Source organism: Lepidochelys olivacea (assembly GCF_965140295.1).
Source record: "Lepidochelys olivacea isolate rLepOli2 genome assembly, chromosome: 6".
Taxonomy (NCBI): Eukaryota; Metazoa; Chordata; order Testudines; family Cheloniidae; genus Lepidochelys; species Lepidochelys olivacea.
This window is the reverse complement of record NC_140416.1, coordinates 88,313,809-88,330,940: the sequence shown is the minus strand read 5'-3', so window position 1 is coordinate 88,330,940 and position 17,132 is coordinate 88,313,809. Positions and strand designations below refer to the sequence as shown.

The 17,132-nt window shown below is 56.6% G+C and overlaps 1 protein-coding gene across 1 annotated transcript in view; it reads right to left on the bottom strand.

Annotated features, from left to right (window-relative positions):
* Positions 1–618: 618 nt before the first annotated feature.
* Positions 619–17,132, bottom strand: part of TMEM63C (transmembrane protein 63C) — an 84,146-nt gene continuing 67,632 nt past the window's right edge. Inside the window, exons 8-25 of the mRNA XM_084631250.1 lie at positions 16,897–17,039; positions 16,302–16,353; positions 15,500–15,608; positions 14,891–14,964; positions 14,328–14,408; positions 13,572–13,692; positions 12,019–12,152; positions 11,337–11,459; positions 10,791–10,944; positions 10,103–10,209; positions 8,846–8,932; positions 7,044–7,109; positions 6,501–6,663; positions 4,450–4,555; positions 3,824–3,991; positions 3,215–3,330; positions 2,680–2,751; positions 619–2,325 (exon numbers count right to left, since the gene is read on the bottom strand). Of these exons, the coding sequence (XP_084487376.1) occupies positions 2,113–2,325; positions 2,680–2,751; positions 3,215–3,330; positions 3,824–3,991; positions 4,450–4,555; positions 6,501–6,663; positions 7,044–7,109; positions 8,846–8,932; positions 10,103–10,209; positions 10,791–10,944; positions 11,337–11,459; positions 12,019–12,152; positions 13,572–13,692; positions 14,328–14,408; positions 14,891–14,964; positions 15,500–15,608; positions 16,302–16,353; positions 16,897–17,039 (2,089 nt within the window). The 3' untranslated portion in view covers positions 619–2,112. The remainder of the gene's footprint in view (positions 2,326–2,679; positions 2,752–3,214; positions 3,331–3,823; positions 3,992–4,449; positions 4,556–6,500; positions 6,664–7,043; positions 7,110–8,845; positions 8,933–10,102; positions 10,210–10,790; positions 10,945–11,336; positions 11,460–12,018; positions 12,153–13,571; positions 13,693–14,327; positions 14,409–14,890; positions 14,965–15,499; positions 15,609–16,301; positions 16,354–16,896; positions 17,040–17,132) is intronic.

Sequence of the window (17,132 nt, the reverse complement as noted above, 5' to 3'; positions counted from 1 at the left end):
CCAGGCTCGGCTGTCGCGTCAGCCTGGGGGAACTCTGTGCCACTGTGTGCGCGCAGCATTCATGTCCCCAGCTGATTTGTTTTTGCTTCCCTGCAGAAAAATGACTTTTTGAGGGGGAAGCAAAGGGAAGTCACAAGCCATTACACTTGTGTGCACGCGTACACACACACACGCACGCCCCACCCCCCCCAGCAGCGCAGGCGCACTGGTTCAGCTGATAGTCCCAAGCCGGCTCAGCCCCCTGCCACCTCTGCTGGCTGCAGGATGCTCTGCACCCCCCCCCCCCCGTTCCTGCCACCATCATTCCTCAGCCATAGGGGGTGTGGAAGGGGGGGGGGTCACTGTACTTGGTGCTGCTCCCTAGTCTGCCTAACCCCTGTGCATCTGCCCCAGGACCCCCCCCCCCCCGAGAAGCCCACACCCATACTCCCACCCTGCAGAGCCTCACCCCCTGCAGCTGGAGCTTCCCTGCATCCAGACTCCCTGCTGAGACCCCCCCAATATAGACTCCCCCACCCCTGCAGGCAGCCCATCCCCCCACTGCACTCAAACCCCCACCCTGATGAGCCCCCGCCCCCGGTATCTAGACCACCCTGATGAGCCCTCAGCACCTGGCCCTTGCCCTGCACTTGGAACCCCTCCACCCCAAAACGAGCCCCTGTGCATCCAGATTTCCCCATTCCCACCTGCCCCCCACCACATCCGGATCCCTCACTGAGCCACCTGCAACCATATTGCCCCCGTTTTACTGCAGGGCCAGCCGAAACAAGCTTTCATGAGGCTGCTCCATGTGTTCTCCAGTCCAGGCGATGGGGGCAAAGGTTTTCCCGCCCAGAGATTTCCCAGAAGGGTTCCCCAAAGGTGCTTGTTCAATCACATGCATAAGCCACTGCATGTATAGAGCCCCCCCCCACTACTCCTAGCTGCCTCTTTAATTAAGCCCTTGGAGACTACATGCATCGCCGGAGGTCATGCCCAAAGAGCCGGCAGTCTGCAATATGGTGCTGTACAAAGTGTTAATGCTTCAGGGCACACGATTCTCCTTTCGCTGCCTGTTATTTCATCCTAGCCTCAGCACTCTCCCCCTGGTGCCCACCATCTCTCTCTCTCTCTCCCTTACCCTGTGCTATGGGGAACCAGGTGACAGGCTCTGTATCTGACACTGAACCAAGGTGCAAGGAGCCCCAAAGACAGACAACGTTCACACACATAGCCACAAGCAGACATGGGGGGAAGGAACAGACGACACTCAGGCCTGGCGCTGGGGCCCAGTTAAAAGGGCAACTCCCCTGTCTTGCTCCTTGGGGCAGCGAGTGAGCGCACCACAAAGCTATGGGTTTGGCATCTGCACTTGAGTCTGGCTGGCTCCTGTGGCAGCCAAGGAGCTGCAGGCCTTTGCGTCTGCATTGGACACGTTCATCGGTGCTCTCTGGGCATTTTCCCTTGGCAGCAGGAGAACAAGCCCGTTCCCCATGCCCACCTCCCAATCTCCCCAAATATGTTGATAAAAAAGGTTCACAGCCACGTCTGCCCTGGCGCAATGGGTCTGTGCACCCCCAGCCCCAGTGTCTGGGGGCCACTCGCTCTACTACACCCCTCCTTTCCAAAGAGATGCTGAACCAGAGGGAAAGGTGGGGAAAGCAACGACGGGTGTCTGAGGTCTGTTGCGACTGACCCTGACTCCAGGAGAGGGGAAAGCCAGGAGATGGCAGGCAGGCTACTTAGCATGAGATGAATTAGCCATCGGCTCCAGTTGCTCAGAGCTGGAGCACAGGATGGAAGCAGGAGGCCTCCTGGGGTCTCTCCCTCAGTTCAGTTCTGTCTCCACCACTGCACCCTAGACCCCAGTATTATCTGTGTGCATGAGCAGGAGGCCACCGCCCCAGCACTGGGGCTTGGGCTCTCGGAGGCCAGGAAAGCCGCTGCTCCTTCAGCAGGGTTGGTTCTGGTCCAGTTAGCGGCACTGGACCCTCGCCAGGGCCTGAGAGCTGGCGGCAGGGTCCACATGGCAGATCAGGAAGCTTGGGGCCTAAAAGATGGAGTTTCCTCCCCGTTCTCAATACTTGATGTCGGTGTTTCTGTCCAGCTGGTGTTGCCACTGCGGGAGGCTGCTCAGTGGTAATGGACCTGGTCCTCCAGTATGGGCCCGGTTCTGAATTCGCCCTCCACAGTCTCCAGCTCCGTTTCAAAGCTCTGCAGGCCACCCTCCTCGCTGTTCTCCACCGGCTCCAGCCGGTTGCCCATTGTGCCGTAGGACTGGTGAGCTGGGGAGGCAGCCGGCGTCAGGCTCAGCTCCGGCTCCTGCAGCACCGTGGCCACGAACATCTGGGGCACAAAGCAGACAATGGGCTAGAGGCGAGGATCAGAAAGAGACACCGCTCCCACTCAGAATCCAGGCTGGACGAAAGGCGGGATTTGATTGGCCAATGAGGTTGGGGCGTGTGAGTGTATTACCCTCATTCACAAGAGCTGTGCACCAGGAGATGCGTGGCTATGGCGGGGTAGAGGCACGTCTGGGTCACCGTGAGAGTCTCAGTGCAGTGCTCCTGGTCTCAGGCATTAGTGGTTGGTTGCGTCAGAGTGTTTTGACGCTGCATGAAGCTGACTCCCGAAGCGAGGTGTCTGGTGCGTGAGGCCAGGGAGGGGGTGGGAGGCAGGCGGGGGAGCGGATATACTCACATTTGAGTTAGGGGTTGAGGAGATGCTGCTTCTTTCTGTGTCGTTGAAGGTGCCTTCTGACTGCTCGGACATCTGCCGGAAGATGGGGGGAGAAGATGAAGCAGTCCGGGAGGGAGGCAGCAGCTCCCCAAAGTGGTGGGGGCAAACCCCAGGAACACACCCTCATACAGCCCTTTGAGACCATGGGGTTGGAGAGGGAGGGGATCACATTTGCAGCCACTGAGAGCTAGGATTAACTGAGCTGACCACGCCCATCAGAGATACCTGCCCAGAGATGGACCCACAGCTGGTTTTACAGCTCACAGAGATGGGTAACTGCAGCACAGACACACCCAAAGCTGGTGATGGTGAATGGACAGAGGGGGGATGCTCTGCGCAGCACCAGGGGAGTCAGCCCTGTGTCTGCTCCAGACGCAACTAAATCGTCAGGCATCTCAGTACATATGGACCCCCTGAGAGGCAAGACACAGACAAACAGGACAAAGAGACGATGAGTCAGATCCTGGGACCAAAGTGGCTGCTTTCCCTCTCTCACCTGGTAGCTGGAGGGCTTCCTTGGCTGTAGCTTCTTCAGACACAGGCCAAAGAAAGAGAAGAGGATGCAGGATAGAAGAACCACGAAGGTAAAGAGGGTGATGGGACGGATGGGACCTAGAGCAGAGAAAAACAGCCAGCCAGCATGGGAGTCTGCATCAGAGTCCACCAGCTTCACTTCCTACCAGCCACAAGAGCTTCTGAGTACCAGCCGAGATCTCCCCCACATCTGCCTGAGCCCCTCCACCCTGAGTACCAGCCAATATCGCTCCCACCTCTGGCTAAGGCCGCCCCTAAGTACTAGCTGAGATCTCCCCCACTCTGAGTAGCAGCCAAGATCTCCCCACATCTGACTGAGTACCCCCCACAAGTACCAGCCAAGGTCTCCCCCACATCTGGCTGAGCCCTCCCCCCACACGGTGAGTTCCGTCGAGATCTCCCCAACATTACCCTTTCCCCATTTATTTTCTCCCTGTCCGCCCCATTCCCCCTCCTCCTGTTCCTGACGAGAAGGCGATGGTCACTAGCTGGCTGCTTGTCCCCTAGAGAAGTGAGCCCTGATACAGATAAGGTCTAGGCTGGAGGAGTCCCTGCCCTGAGTCCACCCTACCTAGACGCAGGACAGAGAAGAAGAGCAGCCAAAACATGCAGAGGATGGGCGCCACCACCACCTGGCTGACGGCCGCCGAGTGGATGCGCTGGTTCAGCTTGGTGGGGATGTACACGTAGTAAATGTTGTAGCGATCGACCATGTGCTTCAGCAGCATGTAGAGCAAACCTGGGCCAGGAGGATGAAGGAGGATCAGGACCAGGATCAGGAAGGAGGTGCCACCACTGGACAAACGGGGGTGAAGCGAGAGCACCACGGCTAGGAGAGGGGATGAGGGACTGGGCCAAGGAGAACAGTCCATGGAATTGATGCCAGTGATGAAGTTTTGGGCCAAGGGATTTGGCAGCTGATCCCTGCTCACTTCTCTGTACCAGGGCTGGTTCCCCAGTCGCTGCATGACAGTGTGTGTGGGGGCGGGGGCGGGGGGGGGTGTTTCAGCAGGAGGCCAATGAGACCAGACAGAGCTGCCTTCTGATGATCAGCTCACCTCCCAAGGAAGCAAACAGACTCTCCTGGGAACATGGGTGTGGGTGAGGCAGCTTCCAGCCCCGGGGCCAGGCCCAGAGGAGATGGTGAGACAGCTGAGGGCCGGGCTGGAAGCTCACAGGACTGGTACATCCACTCACCAAAGGGAACGATGATGGGGCAGGTGATGCTGTAGGTCATGACGACAGCAAAGATGCAGCACGTCCAGGCGTACTCCAGCCCAAACTGGAACTCATAGGCTTGGCTCTGAGGCACAATCAACAGCCCAGTTACCCTGCTGCCTCCAGCCTGGTACTACCGTGTGTGTTACCACACTGGCTGGAGGCCTCAGCTGAGATCGGGGCCCCTCCCACTAGGCACTGCACATACGCATGGTGGAGACAGCTCCTCTCCTAGAGAGCTCGCACTCTGCATGGACAGACGGAAGGCAGAGAAAGGATGTATTGCCCCCACATCACAGATGGGAAACTGAGGCACCGAGAGATGACAGGCCTTGTCCCAGTTCACCCACAGAGTCTGTGGCAGAGCCAGGAACTGACCCCAGATCTCCCAGCCCATTGCCTTCCCCCAACCCCACGCTCCCCAGCATCTCTTCCAGGGCCTGGCAGCAACTCCTAGTCCTTTATGCTTCCTTTCTTCCTGTGTAAGCCACCCAGGCACCATGACGCAGCCATTGCCTGCTGACCATGGAAGGGATTCTCCTTCAGAGCCGGGCGCTGCTGCTCTTCACACAGCCAGTGGGGTCACTACTGAGCAACATGATGTACTCCCTTGCCGTGGTGGCTTCCCAGACCTGCACCGATTGCTTCCTCTGCACAGCTTACCCCTGCCAGCCACAGAGGGACTGGAACCAAAGCCAAGCGTCCTGCAGCAGCCTCCAGCAACAAGCCTGTCCCCAGCACTGGGACCAGAGCTAGAGTTGCCAACTTTTGAATCTCACAAAACCTAACACCTTAGCCCTGCCCCTTCCCTGAGGCCCCGCCTCCTTCCCTGCCCCTTCTCCAGGGCCCTGCTCCCCTGCTCGCTACATTCTCCCTCCCTCAGTGGCTCACTCTCTCCCCGCTCACTCACTTTCACTGGGCTGGGGCAGGGGGTTGGGGTGCAGGAGGGGGTGAGGGCTCTAACAGGGGGTGCAGGCTCTGAGGTGCGGCTAGAAATGAGGGGTACAGGGTGTGGGAGGAGGCTTCCTGCTGGGGCACAGGGTTGGTGTGTGGGCTCTGGCTGAGGGTGTGAGCTCTGGGGTGGGGCCGGGGATGAGGGGGTTTGGGGTGCAGGAGTGGGGGGTCCAGGCTGAGGGGTGGGGCAGAGAGGTTCAGGGTGTGGGAGGGGGCTCTGGACTGGAGCAGGGGATTGGGGTGGAGAAGGGGGTGAGGGTATGGGAGGGGGCTGCGGGGTAGGGGGTTGGAGTTCAGGGGGGTGAGGGTTCCATCTGGGAGTGCAGGCTCTGGGGTGGGGCTGGGGATGAGGGGTTTGGGGTGCAGGAGGAGAATCTGGGTTTGGGAGGGCTCAGGGATGGGGCAGGGGGTTGGGGTGCGGGCTTACCTCCGGCAGCTCCCCGTCAGTAGTGCAATGGAGGGACTAAGGCGGGCTTCCTGTTTGTCCTGGCACCACGCTGTGCCCTGGAAGCGGTCAGCAAGTCCGACTCCTAGGTGGAGGTGCAGCAGGCAGCTCTGTGTGCTGCTCTCGCCCACAGGCACCACCCCCGCAGCTCCCACAGGCCGCGGTTCCCAGCCAATGGGGGTGTGGAGCCGTTGCTCGGGGCAAGGGCAGTGTGCAGAGCCCCATGGCCTCCCCGCCTAGGAGCCGGACCTACTGATTGCTTCCGGGGCGCAGCATGGAGCCAGGACAGGTAGGGACTAGCCTGCCTTAGCACCGCAGCATTGCCGACCAGACTTTTAATGGCCTGGTTGACGGTGCCGACCACAGCCGCCAAGGTCCCTTTTCGACTTGGAGTTCTGGTCGAAAACTGGATACCTGGTCACTCTAACCAGAGCCCCACCTCCTGGAGCAGCCCTAGGCCACGGGTCTCTCCCCAGAGGCATTGGGACCAGAGCCCCACCCTCCTAAGTATAAGACGTTGAGTTTCTGGCCAGGACAGTGGAGACAGGCTCTGGTGGGTCTGAGAGCCCAGGAGGGGTGTGGCAGCTGGGCAACGTGTGGGTGCAGGTGTGCAAGGAGTGGAGCCACATACCCGCTTGATGTGGAGCCGCTCTGGCTCCGACTTGGCAAAGCAGAGGCGGGCTGCGTAGACGATGAGGCTGGGGATGCGCAGCAGCTCCATGGCTGTCCCGATCAGGCTGGACGTGATGACGTAGTTGACAAAAAAAGCGCCGTTATCAGGGAGGAAAACACACCTGCCCCCGGAAACAACAAGGAGGGAAGAGAATGAGATGTGCCCCAAGCAGATGGCCAGAGAAGAGCTGTGCCAGGCTGGTGGCTGCAGGACTCATGCCCGAATCACTCCAAGCTGCTGCGCAGCAGTGCAGGGGGTGACAGCTGCAGGATTGCTGGGTCCATGAGCTTGCAGCCCCTTCTGCTCAGGGGATTGCTCAGAAATGGGGTCCAAAACTTGGGGCATCCACAACACTGCAACCAAAACACTGACAGTGCAAAATGCAATTCCTCTGCCCCCATACACACTCAGCTGTGCATGCAGCTCCCCCTAATCGACACGTGTACGCACATCCCCACACAAACACGGCTCCACACATGTTCAGGGCCCGCCAGTACTCACTGGAACTTGATATTTGCCTCATCCAAGAAGTGAATGTCAAAGAGCCAGTGGAAGAAAAGATCTAAACTGGATAAGAGAAGGGAGAACAGGAGCTGGTTAGACGTGTGTTATACAGACAAGAGAGAATATCCAGGGCATATAGGCAAGAGTCTCTCTCTCTCTCTGTCTCTCGCATGCACACGCATGTACGCACATGCAGAGAGCAGGGAAAAGTCTTGCAGCACACCTTGCCCCCACCCATCTCTGGATTTCCCTTTGGCACGGGGCCTGACCTTGGTGTGGAACGTGCTCAGCCTGTTTTGTTCTGGCATTGTGTGAATAATAACACTAATGATAATAACCAAGGCTGGTCTGGGAAGGAACAGCTGGTCCACATGGCGCAAATGCTGGAAAACACTGTTCTCTCAAAGGTGGCAATTACTGAAGGACCTGGTTACAAGACCTGGAAGTCGCCACAGAAAGGGTTAAACCTACAAAGGAGCCGTGCCAAAATCTTACTGGAGTGGCTGCTGCTCCTGCAGAGCCCTCTTGGCTTGATGCTTTGGTCCGTTTGCACATCTCCAGCTGAGCAAAGGGCCACTAGCTGCTTGGCAATTGCCCCAGCATAGCCAGAATCCATAGGTGGCATAAACCCATTGGCATCAGGGATATGACTGAAGGATCTCGATGCTCTGACTAGTCCCAGCTGCTTGAACAACCCCTTGATGCCACAGGCAGCTGAGGGCAAGTTAGGTCAGCCCCACGGCTTCTTTAAGTTGTGCTGGAAACCAAACTGGATCCCAGCCGGCTCCAGAATAAGGAAACCCCAAAGGTGATTAAAACCACCTTTGCCCCAACCCAGGATCCAGAATTGATCACAGCTTGGCTAGACCTGAGAACAAGGCTCACATATACACCTGGCTAAGGAGTTCCTTTGCAGATCAGCTGAACAAGAGAGGGGTTAATACCCAGGGTCACTTGATCTAGCTCATACTCAGGAAGGAGGGGGCTGTGCAGCTGGGGGTCCTTGGGCTGAGGGGCTCACCAGGGGAGAGTTTGGGGACAGGACAGTCCCGGGAACAGACAACAAACGTGCAGAGAGGGGAGGAGCAAGTGCTTTCTGGCTAAAGGGCTGGCTAGTTGGGTCTCAGCAGGAGTCTCTGCAAATGCAATAGCCTCTGAGTAGCTGTACTGTTTTTGCCATTTCTGTTTGATACACACTATCAATCAATGGACCAGGAAATTCCCCAGAGGGAGATGGTCAGTTCTCTCTCAAAGACAAACGGGGCCATTCCACAGTCCCTAAAGCCATCGACTGGCGTTGGCCAAGGAGCAACAGCACAGAGAATGATAAATAACCAGCTATTAATCTGTAAGATATTTTTGCTCTTTAACGAGTTACTGCTCTCAGGGATGCTGTGCGGTGGCAGACTTTCAGAGGAGCTGGAACAATGATGCCCCCTGGAATACACATGGTTATTAAAGACATGATGGCACATTGCCCAAGAGTCAGGGAGTTAATCTTGGCATCCTGGTCAGTTGGGCCATGGGCAATTCCATGCTTTTTCCCTATTTTCCTATTATGTTTCAAATGGATTCCATACACTTTCTGCCATAACTGGTGTGTAGAATTGCTGAGTGCTAAGAGATGCTGTGTTCCATTTCAGAGGCGGCTGCATTTCAGTAGTGGGTGAAGTGATCCCTGCACACACAGTCTCTGCAAAATGCTTTGGGGTTGATCCCTCAGGATGAAGAGCTCCAGGGACATGGACATAATTCCCAGTCTGCCAGCAAATGAGGAGGGCTGTACACGTGGGTGGTACCTGGTCAGCCCCAGCGAGGGCAGGATGATCACCATGAACACCAGAAAGAAGTAACACTTGTGCATCGTGACCTGATTTTCATTCGACCTACAGAAAAAGGAAAAGATCTTTATACATTTTGGAGACAGAAGAGAAGCTGGAGGGAGAGATGCTTAGGGCTTGGGTCCAGTGCTGCACTGGGGAATCAGACTGTCCTCAAAGGGGATGCTGCTCTGTTGGAGCAGAGCGCTAACTGTTGGAGCAGAGCACTAACTGAGGAAGGTGGGGATTCTTTCCCTAAACTATGCAGAGGCCACGGTGGGGGAACAGGGTGTGGTGAAGCCATCTGGGGAGCCCCCCACCCCCCAAATCCCACTGTCTCTCTGTAATTCTCCCCATTTCCCATGACAGTATTTGCAGCTGGAAATCTGACTGTAGCTCACAAACGGCAATGGCCAGCTTTACCACTCACCCACGAGTCACGGTTGGATCATCAGCTCAGGACATTCAGTGCTGGAGACTGGAGGCACACGTTCTGTGCTCAGGGGGAGAAGATGTGGCACTCGCAGGGGATGCCAATGGAAGGAGCATGGCTGGGGACACTGGGTGGCTTGGGCCACCTGCAGGGGGTGCTGCTGAGTGGGGCATTGTGACGGGAGCGGAGGGGGAACGCAGCTGGCCAACCACAGCTGGATTGCTGCTTGAGGCCATGGGGAGGCATTAGTGCAGCCCGGGGGCAGGTTTAAAGCGAGGGGCATAGATAAAGGGAGAAGAGAGGGGACTACAGGACGTTCATCAAGTGGGGCAGCTTTGACCCCCCACCCTGGTAGCAGGTCATTTTTAAAAAGGTGGGCGCCTGCACCTCCATCCCCACAGGCACGGGAACGACTGCGCTGGGAGCCATTTGGCCTCACTTGTCCTGGAAATTCAGAGCCTGTTTGGAACAGAGCCGAGAGCACTGAAGCATTTGTGTGTGCAGACGCCAGGTGCCTGCTGACCAGCGGAGACGGGAGCAAGCAGCATGGCACCTAGCACAGTGACCTGACTAGGGCAGACGAGGGCAGAGGCAGCCATCTCCCAGGGCACGGAACTGTCTCCTCAGGGAGGGACTGGACAGCGCCCTGCGGAACAGACTGCAGGGACCAATCCCTCCCTGACCCCTGCAGATGGACTAAATGGTACCTACTGGGGTTTTCATTCAGCTCCAGATCCTGAGTGATTCCGAGGGGGGAGGCAGGCCCCGGCGTGAAAGGTCAGAGTGTATAGGCTGTGAGTTACCTGGTCCAGTGTGACTCAAAGAAGGCGGAATAGTACACGACGAAGGGCAGGAACACAGAGAAGGCCCAGAGCAGCAGCGTGGGGAAGAACTGGGTGAGGACGGGATTCTGGGGAGGGGAGAGACCGGAGACAAGCTCAGGACCCTGCCTGGCTGGTGGGAGGCCCTTGGACACTCGCTCCACTACTGGAGGGGAGGCGAGGCTGAGGACAGAAGGCTTGACTGGGACAGAGAAAGCACCCAGGCCCCCGGCTACAGGTCACAGATTACTGGGGAGGAAGGGGCTGGATTAATGGCAGCTCTGGAGCAGCCCAGCACTTGGTGAAGTCTGTAATGGTGCCCCCCCCACCTCCATTGTTTTGGCACACTCACAAAGCTGCCCTGCCTCACTGGCTCCCTATGCCTCCCAGGCAGTGACCCCATACCCTGGGAGGGGCACACATAACCCCACACAGAGAGACAGGACCCGAGGATGCCTCCATCAGGGACATGTGGCTGCCAACCATGTGGGCTCTCCCTTTCTGCCTGCCAAGAAGACACCCATCCCACTCATGGAGAGTGCAGAGAAGAGGCATGCCCTGCTCTTCTCGGACAGCACACACCCGCCCCTCCTCAGGCAAGCTCGGAGATGGGTAACCTCCCAGGTGGGTCCCTGAGTCCAGCAGACAGAGCCCCGCAGGAATCGGCTACCTTGAGGCTCTCCACCGGCCGCGTCACGTTGAACATGTCTATGGTGTTGACAACGATGGCAGGTGTGGTGAGGAAGAAGAGGAGGATGAAGAGGCAGAAATTGAGGAGCACAAATCGCACCCACCATGATGTGCCACGGACAGATAAATTCTCCCTATGAGAGAGTATCCAGCAGTTGGAGCACAGGGAAAGGCACAGCGGTGCAGGTGGCTGGGGTGTCCCTCTTGGTACCCGGCAGGGAAGGGGCTCTCCCCACTTCAGCAGCCTGACCCCCGGCTCTCATGCTCACTCTGCCCTATACCTCCCCCGCTGCCCCCCCCACGTAGACCCCATCCTTTCCGATTATTCCAGGGCTTCTGCTTTTGGGTTTCCTGCTATTAGTCCCCATCCCACCCCATCTCAACACAACTGTCCCCTGCACTGTCCAACCTGGAACTGGGGGCATCCCCAGGGACCAGGAGGACCAGCACAAGGTCTGGGAGAATTAAACCCTTGGATCCACCTCATGCCCTGGTGCCCCCTCCATCCAGCTGTGTGGGGATTTACCAGATGATGTCACTGGGGGCGGGGGCATAGCGGACGCCCCAGCTGTGGGACTTTACCACCGTGGTCACGGAGGATTGCTGTGGGTGCCTGCGGCAGTGGATGCGGCTGTAATCCTTCAAAATCCTACAGGAGAGAGGAGAAGAGGAGACCTTGGCTCACGGGACAGATTCCTGCTCCCATATATGAGAAGAGCTGGGGGGAGCGGGGGGAAAGGGTTCAGGATCTCTGCCACCCTAAACATTCTTCCCACAATCATAGGCTGTGGCCTTCTGCCAAACTCAGAGGTCATTTCCTCTGCTGATATGATGGGCAGAGTCCAAATGAGACTAAACAATCATTTGGGTTTAGCTTACTGAAAATCAGAGTCCATGCGGAACCATGGAAATACTCAGAGCACCCCTTGATGGCCTCAAAGCACCAGGGCCACTGACGGTGGGCACCCCTGCTGGCTCTGAAGCAGGAACGGACTAACCATTCTTGGTCCCAAACCCAGCAGGGGAAAGTGCTAGAGAAGCCGAAGCTGCTTGTTATTTTTATATTTACACCCCAGAGCTGTGTGAATTTCAGGTTCATTTCCCATGGGGAGGGGGTAATGTGCAGGGGAAAGTTATTTTCAGGCTGTCCAGAGGGCCGTTCTAGCTAGCAGGACCTCGGCCTGGCTCTCGTTGAGCCTGGCACTCACACTGCTGTCATCCTCTCATCCTGGAAAGTGACGAAGGCCATGTCAAGACGCTTGAGCGTAATGCGGTTGCGCTCAGCATTGAACTCATCGGTCAGTTTCTCCTCCAGCTCCCCATAGTACTGCTCAGCATCCACCTGCAGGGGAGAGGAAAGATCACTTTAAAAGGAGCTCTCCTTTGGAGATGAAATCTGGGGGCTGCCACATCAACACCTGGACTGGCAGTCATGGAGCAAACTACCAGTGGGAATGAGAGGAGCTGGTTTTGTATGTCCAGGCTCCTCCCTCACCCATGTGAGGGAAATAAGGATTCCAGGAGGGAGTTGGGGCCTGTGGTCCAAGCTAGGGCAGAAGATGCATTGATGCAGGATTTAAGGAGACAGTGTTTGGGAACATCCTAAAGCTGAAACTCCCACCACCATGAGTATGTTTAACCCCAGCATCACCCCTCGCTGGGATAAAGGACATTGACTGAGGGCATCTGGCCCCCACCTTGTCTACCTTCACCTTAAGAAACAGCAGCAGAACCAGGGGGCATTGAACCCTTAGATCACTATGGCCTCCTCCTTCAGATCACTCCTCTGGACTCACCCCAGGTGTGGTGCCTATGAGACACCAGCCAGTGAACGATGCAAGGGGCACAGAGGGAGAGCTGGCCCTTACACTGCGTAACTGTCAGGAAAGAACCTGAAAATGCACCTATGGATTTTAAACCTGACTCTATCTGATTGTATCCCTCTCCCAATGTCCTTCAGGTGTTCCCTGTCTCGTCAGGCCCGCCCCCTGAACGAAGCTGCTCTGTGTGGGCAGGTCTATGCTGGTGCACACAGGGGTCTGAGAGTGAGGAGCAACTTGCAGGATCGGGGGCTTTGAGTGTCACAGCCTATGTTTTTCTGTGGGCACGTACAGCACCTAGCACAACGGGACCCTGATACTGATCGTGGCCTTTGTATACTGCAGGAAGAAATATTAAGAAACAGTGTTCAACAGCTGACAAATGCTAACCCAGGATGCACAGCTGCAGTGAGTCAGCCATGGCGGGATGTGAAAGTGAGAGTAAGCGTGCGTCATTCCACTCTCTCCAGGAAGACACACTGCTTGCAAAAGAACAACACTAAGGTCTGTGTCAAGGAGACAGTTGTCTGCGTTGGAATAACAGCTGCAAGTGACAGTTTGTGCCCGTAGAGGGCAGTAGCAGGCGAGTGTTTCCTAAATGCACAATTCAGGTTCCGGTGAGCGCGCGTGCGTGCCTGGCTGCCAATTAAACCCGCTGATTCTGTGGGTCGTTTGTTGATCTGTGGAAACCTCCCTCTTGCCCTGAGAGTTCCCCTGGCCCATCTCAGCCAGTGTGAGATGCTGGGGCTCATTCTCCTGAGCCTCCATCCTCCAGTATGCATGGTGGGAAGGAGACTGGGGAACAGCACCGTGCAGTGGCTGTCACAGAAGCAGAGCAGTGGGGGGAGGGGAAGCTGTAAGAGAATCTCTGATCAGGTGCCTGGGGGTCGCTGGGGGCGAGTGTTATCCGGCCCCCCACCCCCACCCCTCCGATCTCCTACCTGCTCGAAGCCGCAGCTGCGGCAGCAGAAGATGCGGGCGCAAGGGTGAGTTTTGATCATGATTTTCCCCTCTTTCTGTGCCTTGGTGGTGAAGTAAAGTCGTCCCTTCATTGCCTTGCGCCTGCCAGGAATGGGACCGGAGAGGACACTTCATGAGGCCTCCCAGAAAAGAAAGCAGCTCCCCTAATTTGTTGGAAAGGAGCCTTTTTTCCATATACACCCAGATGCTCCCTTTGTCTTCCAGAACATGCCACCTACAGCACACCAGGCCAGAATACGCCATACGTACCATGGTGGACAGGGACAGAGGAGGAAGCCTGATATGCCCATCCTGCTGGGCACGCTCCTCCTGGCATGGGGGCCTGGTGCCATGCCAACACTAGGAGGGGACAGTGCTCACTAGCACTAGAGAGACCTAAGGTACCCCAGGCACAGCCTGCCAGACAGGCAAGGCCACCAGGAACCTCAAATAAAGAAGCCTCAAATGCCAAGGGAGGCTAAGGCATGAGATTTCTCCCCACCATCACCTGGGACTCCTGAGGCCATGCGGGCAATGTGGGGGTGCTCCCCCGGCTTATAGGACTGTTCTTTTACAGGGTAAAGTAGATCCAGGCAGGATGACGGCTCCGGAAAGCCTGCAGAGGCAGTGTGCATACAGACTCTTGAGTCCATCTGTGGGTGATGTGCAGGCATCACGGGATAGCTCCATGGGACTCCTAAGGAGTTCAAGGCACCAAGGCCCCAGGGCAGACTCACCTCTCTCCATCCAGCTTCATCAGCTTGCGAACATCAAAGCAGAACTGGACGTTGGTGACGGTACAGCTGGGATAGGCCTCGCTGGGGGGCACATATGCAGACAGACATGTGAGACTCTCCCCTCCAGGAGACTGAAGAGACTCAAACCACTCGCTTCTCCCAGCCCCACTGGCTCCTCATCCCCAGCTCCTCAAGGAAGGGAGAGCTGGGATTGCAGAGGGGGACAGCCTTCTATCCCCAGGCACTTACCAACCCCCAGGAGGTGAGTCTTCCTGGGCAATGTTGGATGAGAAGAGGAAGGATAACTGCATTTTCTATACCTGCCTTTGCCATGGCAGCCAGCAGGGGGCAGAACCACTGTCTTCATTATCTGAGACCTTTGGCTGCTGGCACCATCACCTGCTTTCCACACTGATGTTCCTCTAATGTTTTCGCCCTTCCTCCAGACCATGGGCATCCCGACCTGCCTCCCTCCAGTGAGTCATCAAGAATCAGCAGAACCAGGGGCAGGGAAGCTCATAGAGATGGGCACAGATCAAGCAGCTGCCTGCGGTTCTACTCACTGAAAATGCTTGATGAGAAGGGAGGAGTCTGTGATCTCCTTGGGAATCCGGGTGACCATCAGTGTCCGGGCGACCTGGGAGAGGAGAAGAAGAGCTGAGACAAAGGGATTGGGGAGCAAAACCATGCTCTGTCTGGCATTCACAATACTCCTGCCTCTGCAGCACCTCCCATTCTCCCTGGAAGGAAGGTCAGTATAATCTCTTCCATTGCACAGACGGACAAAAATGATGCACAGAGACTGGTACAAGATCATCCTGTGAATTGGTGGCAAAGCTGGGATAGAATCCAGGAGTCCTGATTCCCAGTCCCCAGCCAGCTCACTATAACCCCTCTAAGAGGTAGGAACAGAACCAGAAGTCCTGACTTCTAATTCCAGGCTCTAATTACTCAAGCATACACCCTCCCAGTGCTGGGAATAGCCTCTGACTCCCAGGCCCCTGCTGTAACCACTAGACCCTACCACCTCTTACACTGCTTGGATGTGGGTTGAGGTCAGTCCCTCGATAGCAGCACAAACAAGTTTCAACTTGATTGGGCAAAGGACAAGTAAAGTTGTGCAGGGTCCCCCCTTGGGTTGGGAGGGGCAGAAGAGGATTGGGGCAGCTTACCTTCTCATCTTCCTTGTATTCGAGCTGGACAGAGTGATGAGCCATACAGAGGATGGTGATAATGAAATAGATGAGAGCGAAGATACTATGCAACCACAGGAGACGGTCTCTGGCAAGAAAAAGGAACAGATCTGCATCCTAACAAAGCAGAACCCCTACTGGAGATCAGTCAAACCCACTGCAGTCCCGCCCTCCCCTCCACCTGGAGGGCAAGCTATCTGCCCATCACGGTGCAAACCAAAAGCACATAGCGTCCATGCTCATAGCTGCTGCAGTCCCAGCCTCTTCCAGCACAAGGTGCTGTAAGGAATGGGTGCAGGAGGGTGAGCTGCTGGAAGTTCAGTTATTGCAGTCCTAGCCTCTTCCATAGGGAGCACCAGAGGGAATGCTGCAGGAGCACTAGCTGAGCTGCTGGAGGAATGAGGCAGGAGAACTTGTAAACTCAAGCTGCTCCAGACCAAACCCATCCCAGCAGGAGGTGCTGTACTGAATGGGGTAGGAATGCTGGCTGGGGAGGTGCTAGCTCCAAGCTACGGCAGTTCCAGCAGGAGGTGCTATAGTGCATGGTGTAGGAGTGCTGGCTCCCATCTCTTCTTGGACAGCTGTCCATGTCTGGCCATCAGGTGCTCATACGTCTTTGCAGGGCATCAGACATGGGGATCTTTAGGAATCATGTAAAAGTAAACCCTGTCCCTGGTCCCAGGGGCCAGTCCCCACACTGCTGATGGTCTAACCCTGTGCCCCTGGCAGACATCCCCTCAAGCGGCAGAGAGTGCGGCTGCAAGGTGTGGGGGGAACGTACTGTGTTGGGACGTTGGTGATGGTCGTCCGGCCAAAATGAGCTGGACTGCTTCCTGGAAGAGAAGAGGGGAAGCATGGAGGTCATGGGAGTGCCGCGCATCTCAAGCAGTTCAGGCCCAGAATACAAACAGCTCCCGCGTGACAGATGCCTGGGTCCCTGACAGATGCCTGGGTGATTTAACTGGGAATTGGTCCTGCTTTGAGCAGGGGGTTGGACTAGATGACCCTCTGGGGTCCCTTCCAACCCTGATATTCTATGATTCTATGATTCCCCTCCTGGCTCCTTCCTCTCTGCTGCTTCCTTGGGGTTTCTCCTGGCCTCCTCCTGCAAGCCCCAAAGCTTCTCTGGTCTCTCCCATTTCCTATACTCCACAGCTGGCCACCAACCCACACCCCGTGGGGCCAATCTCCCAGGCATGACCCCCTGCACTGGACCAATTTTCCGGGCACCACACCTTATCCAGAATTCCACCTTCCCAGCTAACTGACAGCGTCATCATTCCCCCATCCGGCTTGGTGCATGATGCCCACCCATGTGCTGTAGAGATCTGTGCCCTGCCACTGGGATCAACCAGTGGGCTTGGAGAATTACCTACCCAAGAGGTCCCCAGAGAAGTTGACGGGCAGGATGACGGCCACAGAGAGCACACAGACGATCATGACCAGCACCAGGATGTGGCGCTGGAAAGAGAGGTAGGTGGTGGCGTCGATCCCACACTTGCTCTGAAGCTCCTCATCCCTTACCGATACAGAGGCGGATGGTGTGTTAGTGCAGGTGATGTGAGATAGCCCTCCCTGCTCAGGGGGCATGGCCCCCCCACTCTCCAGTGGA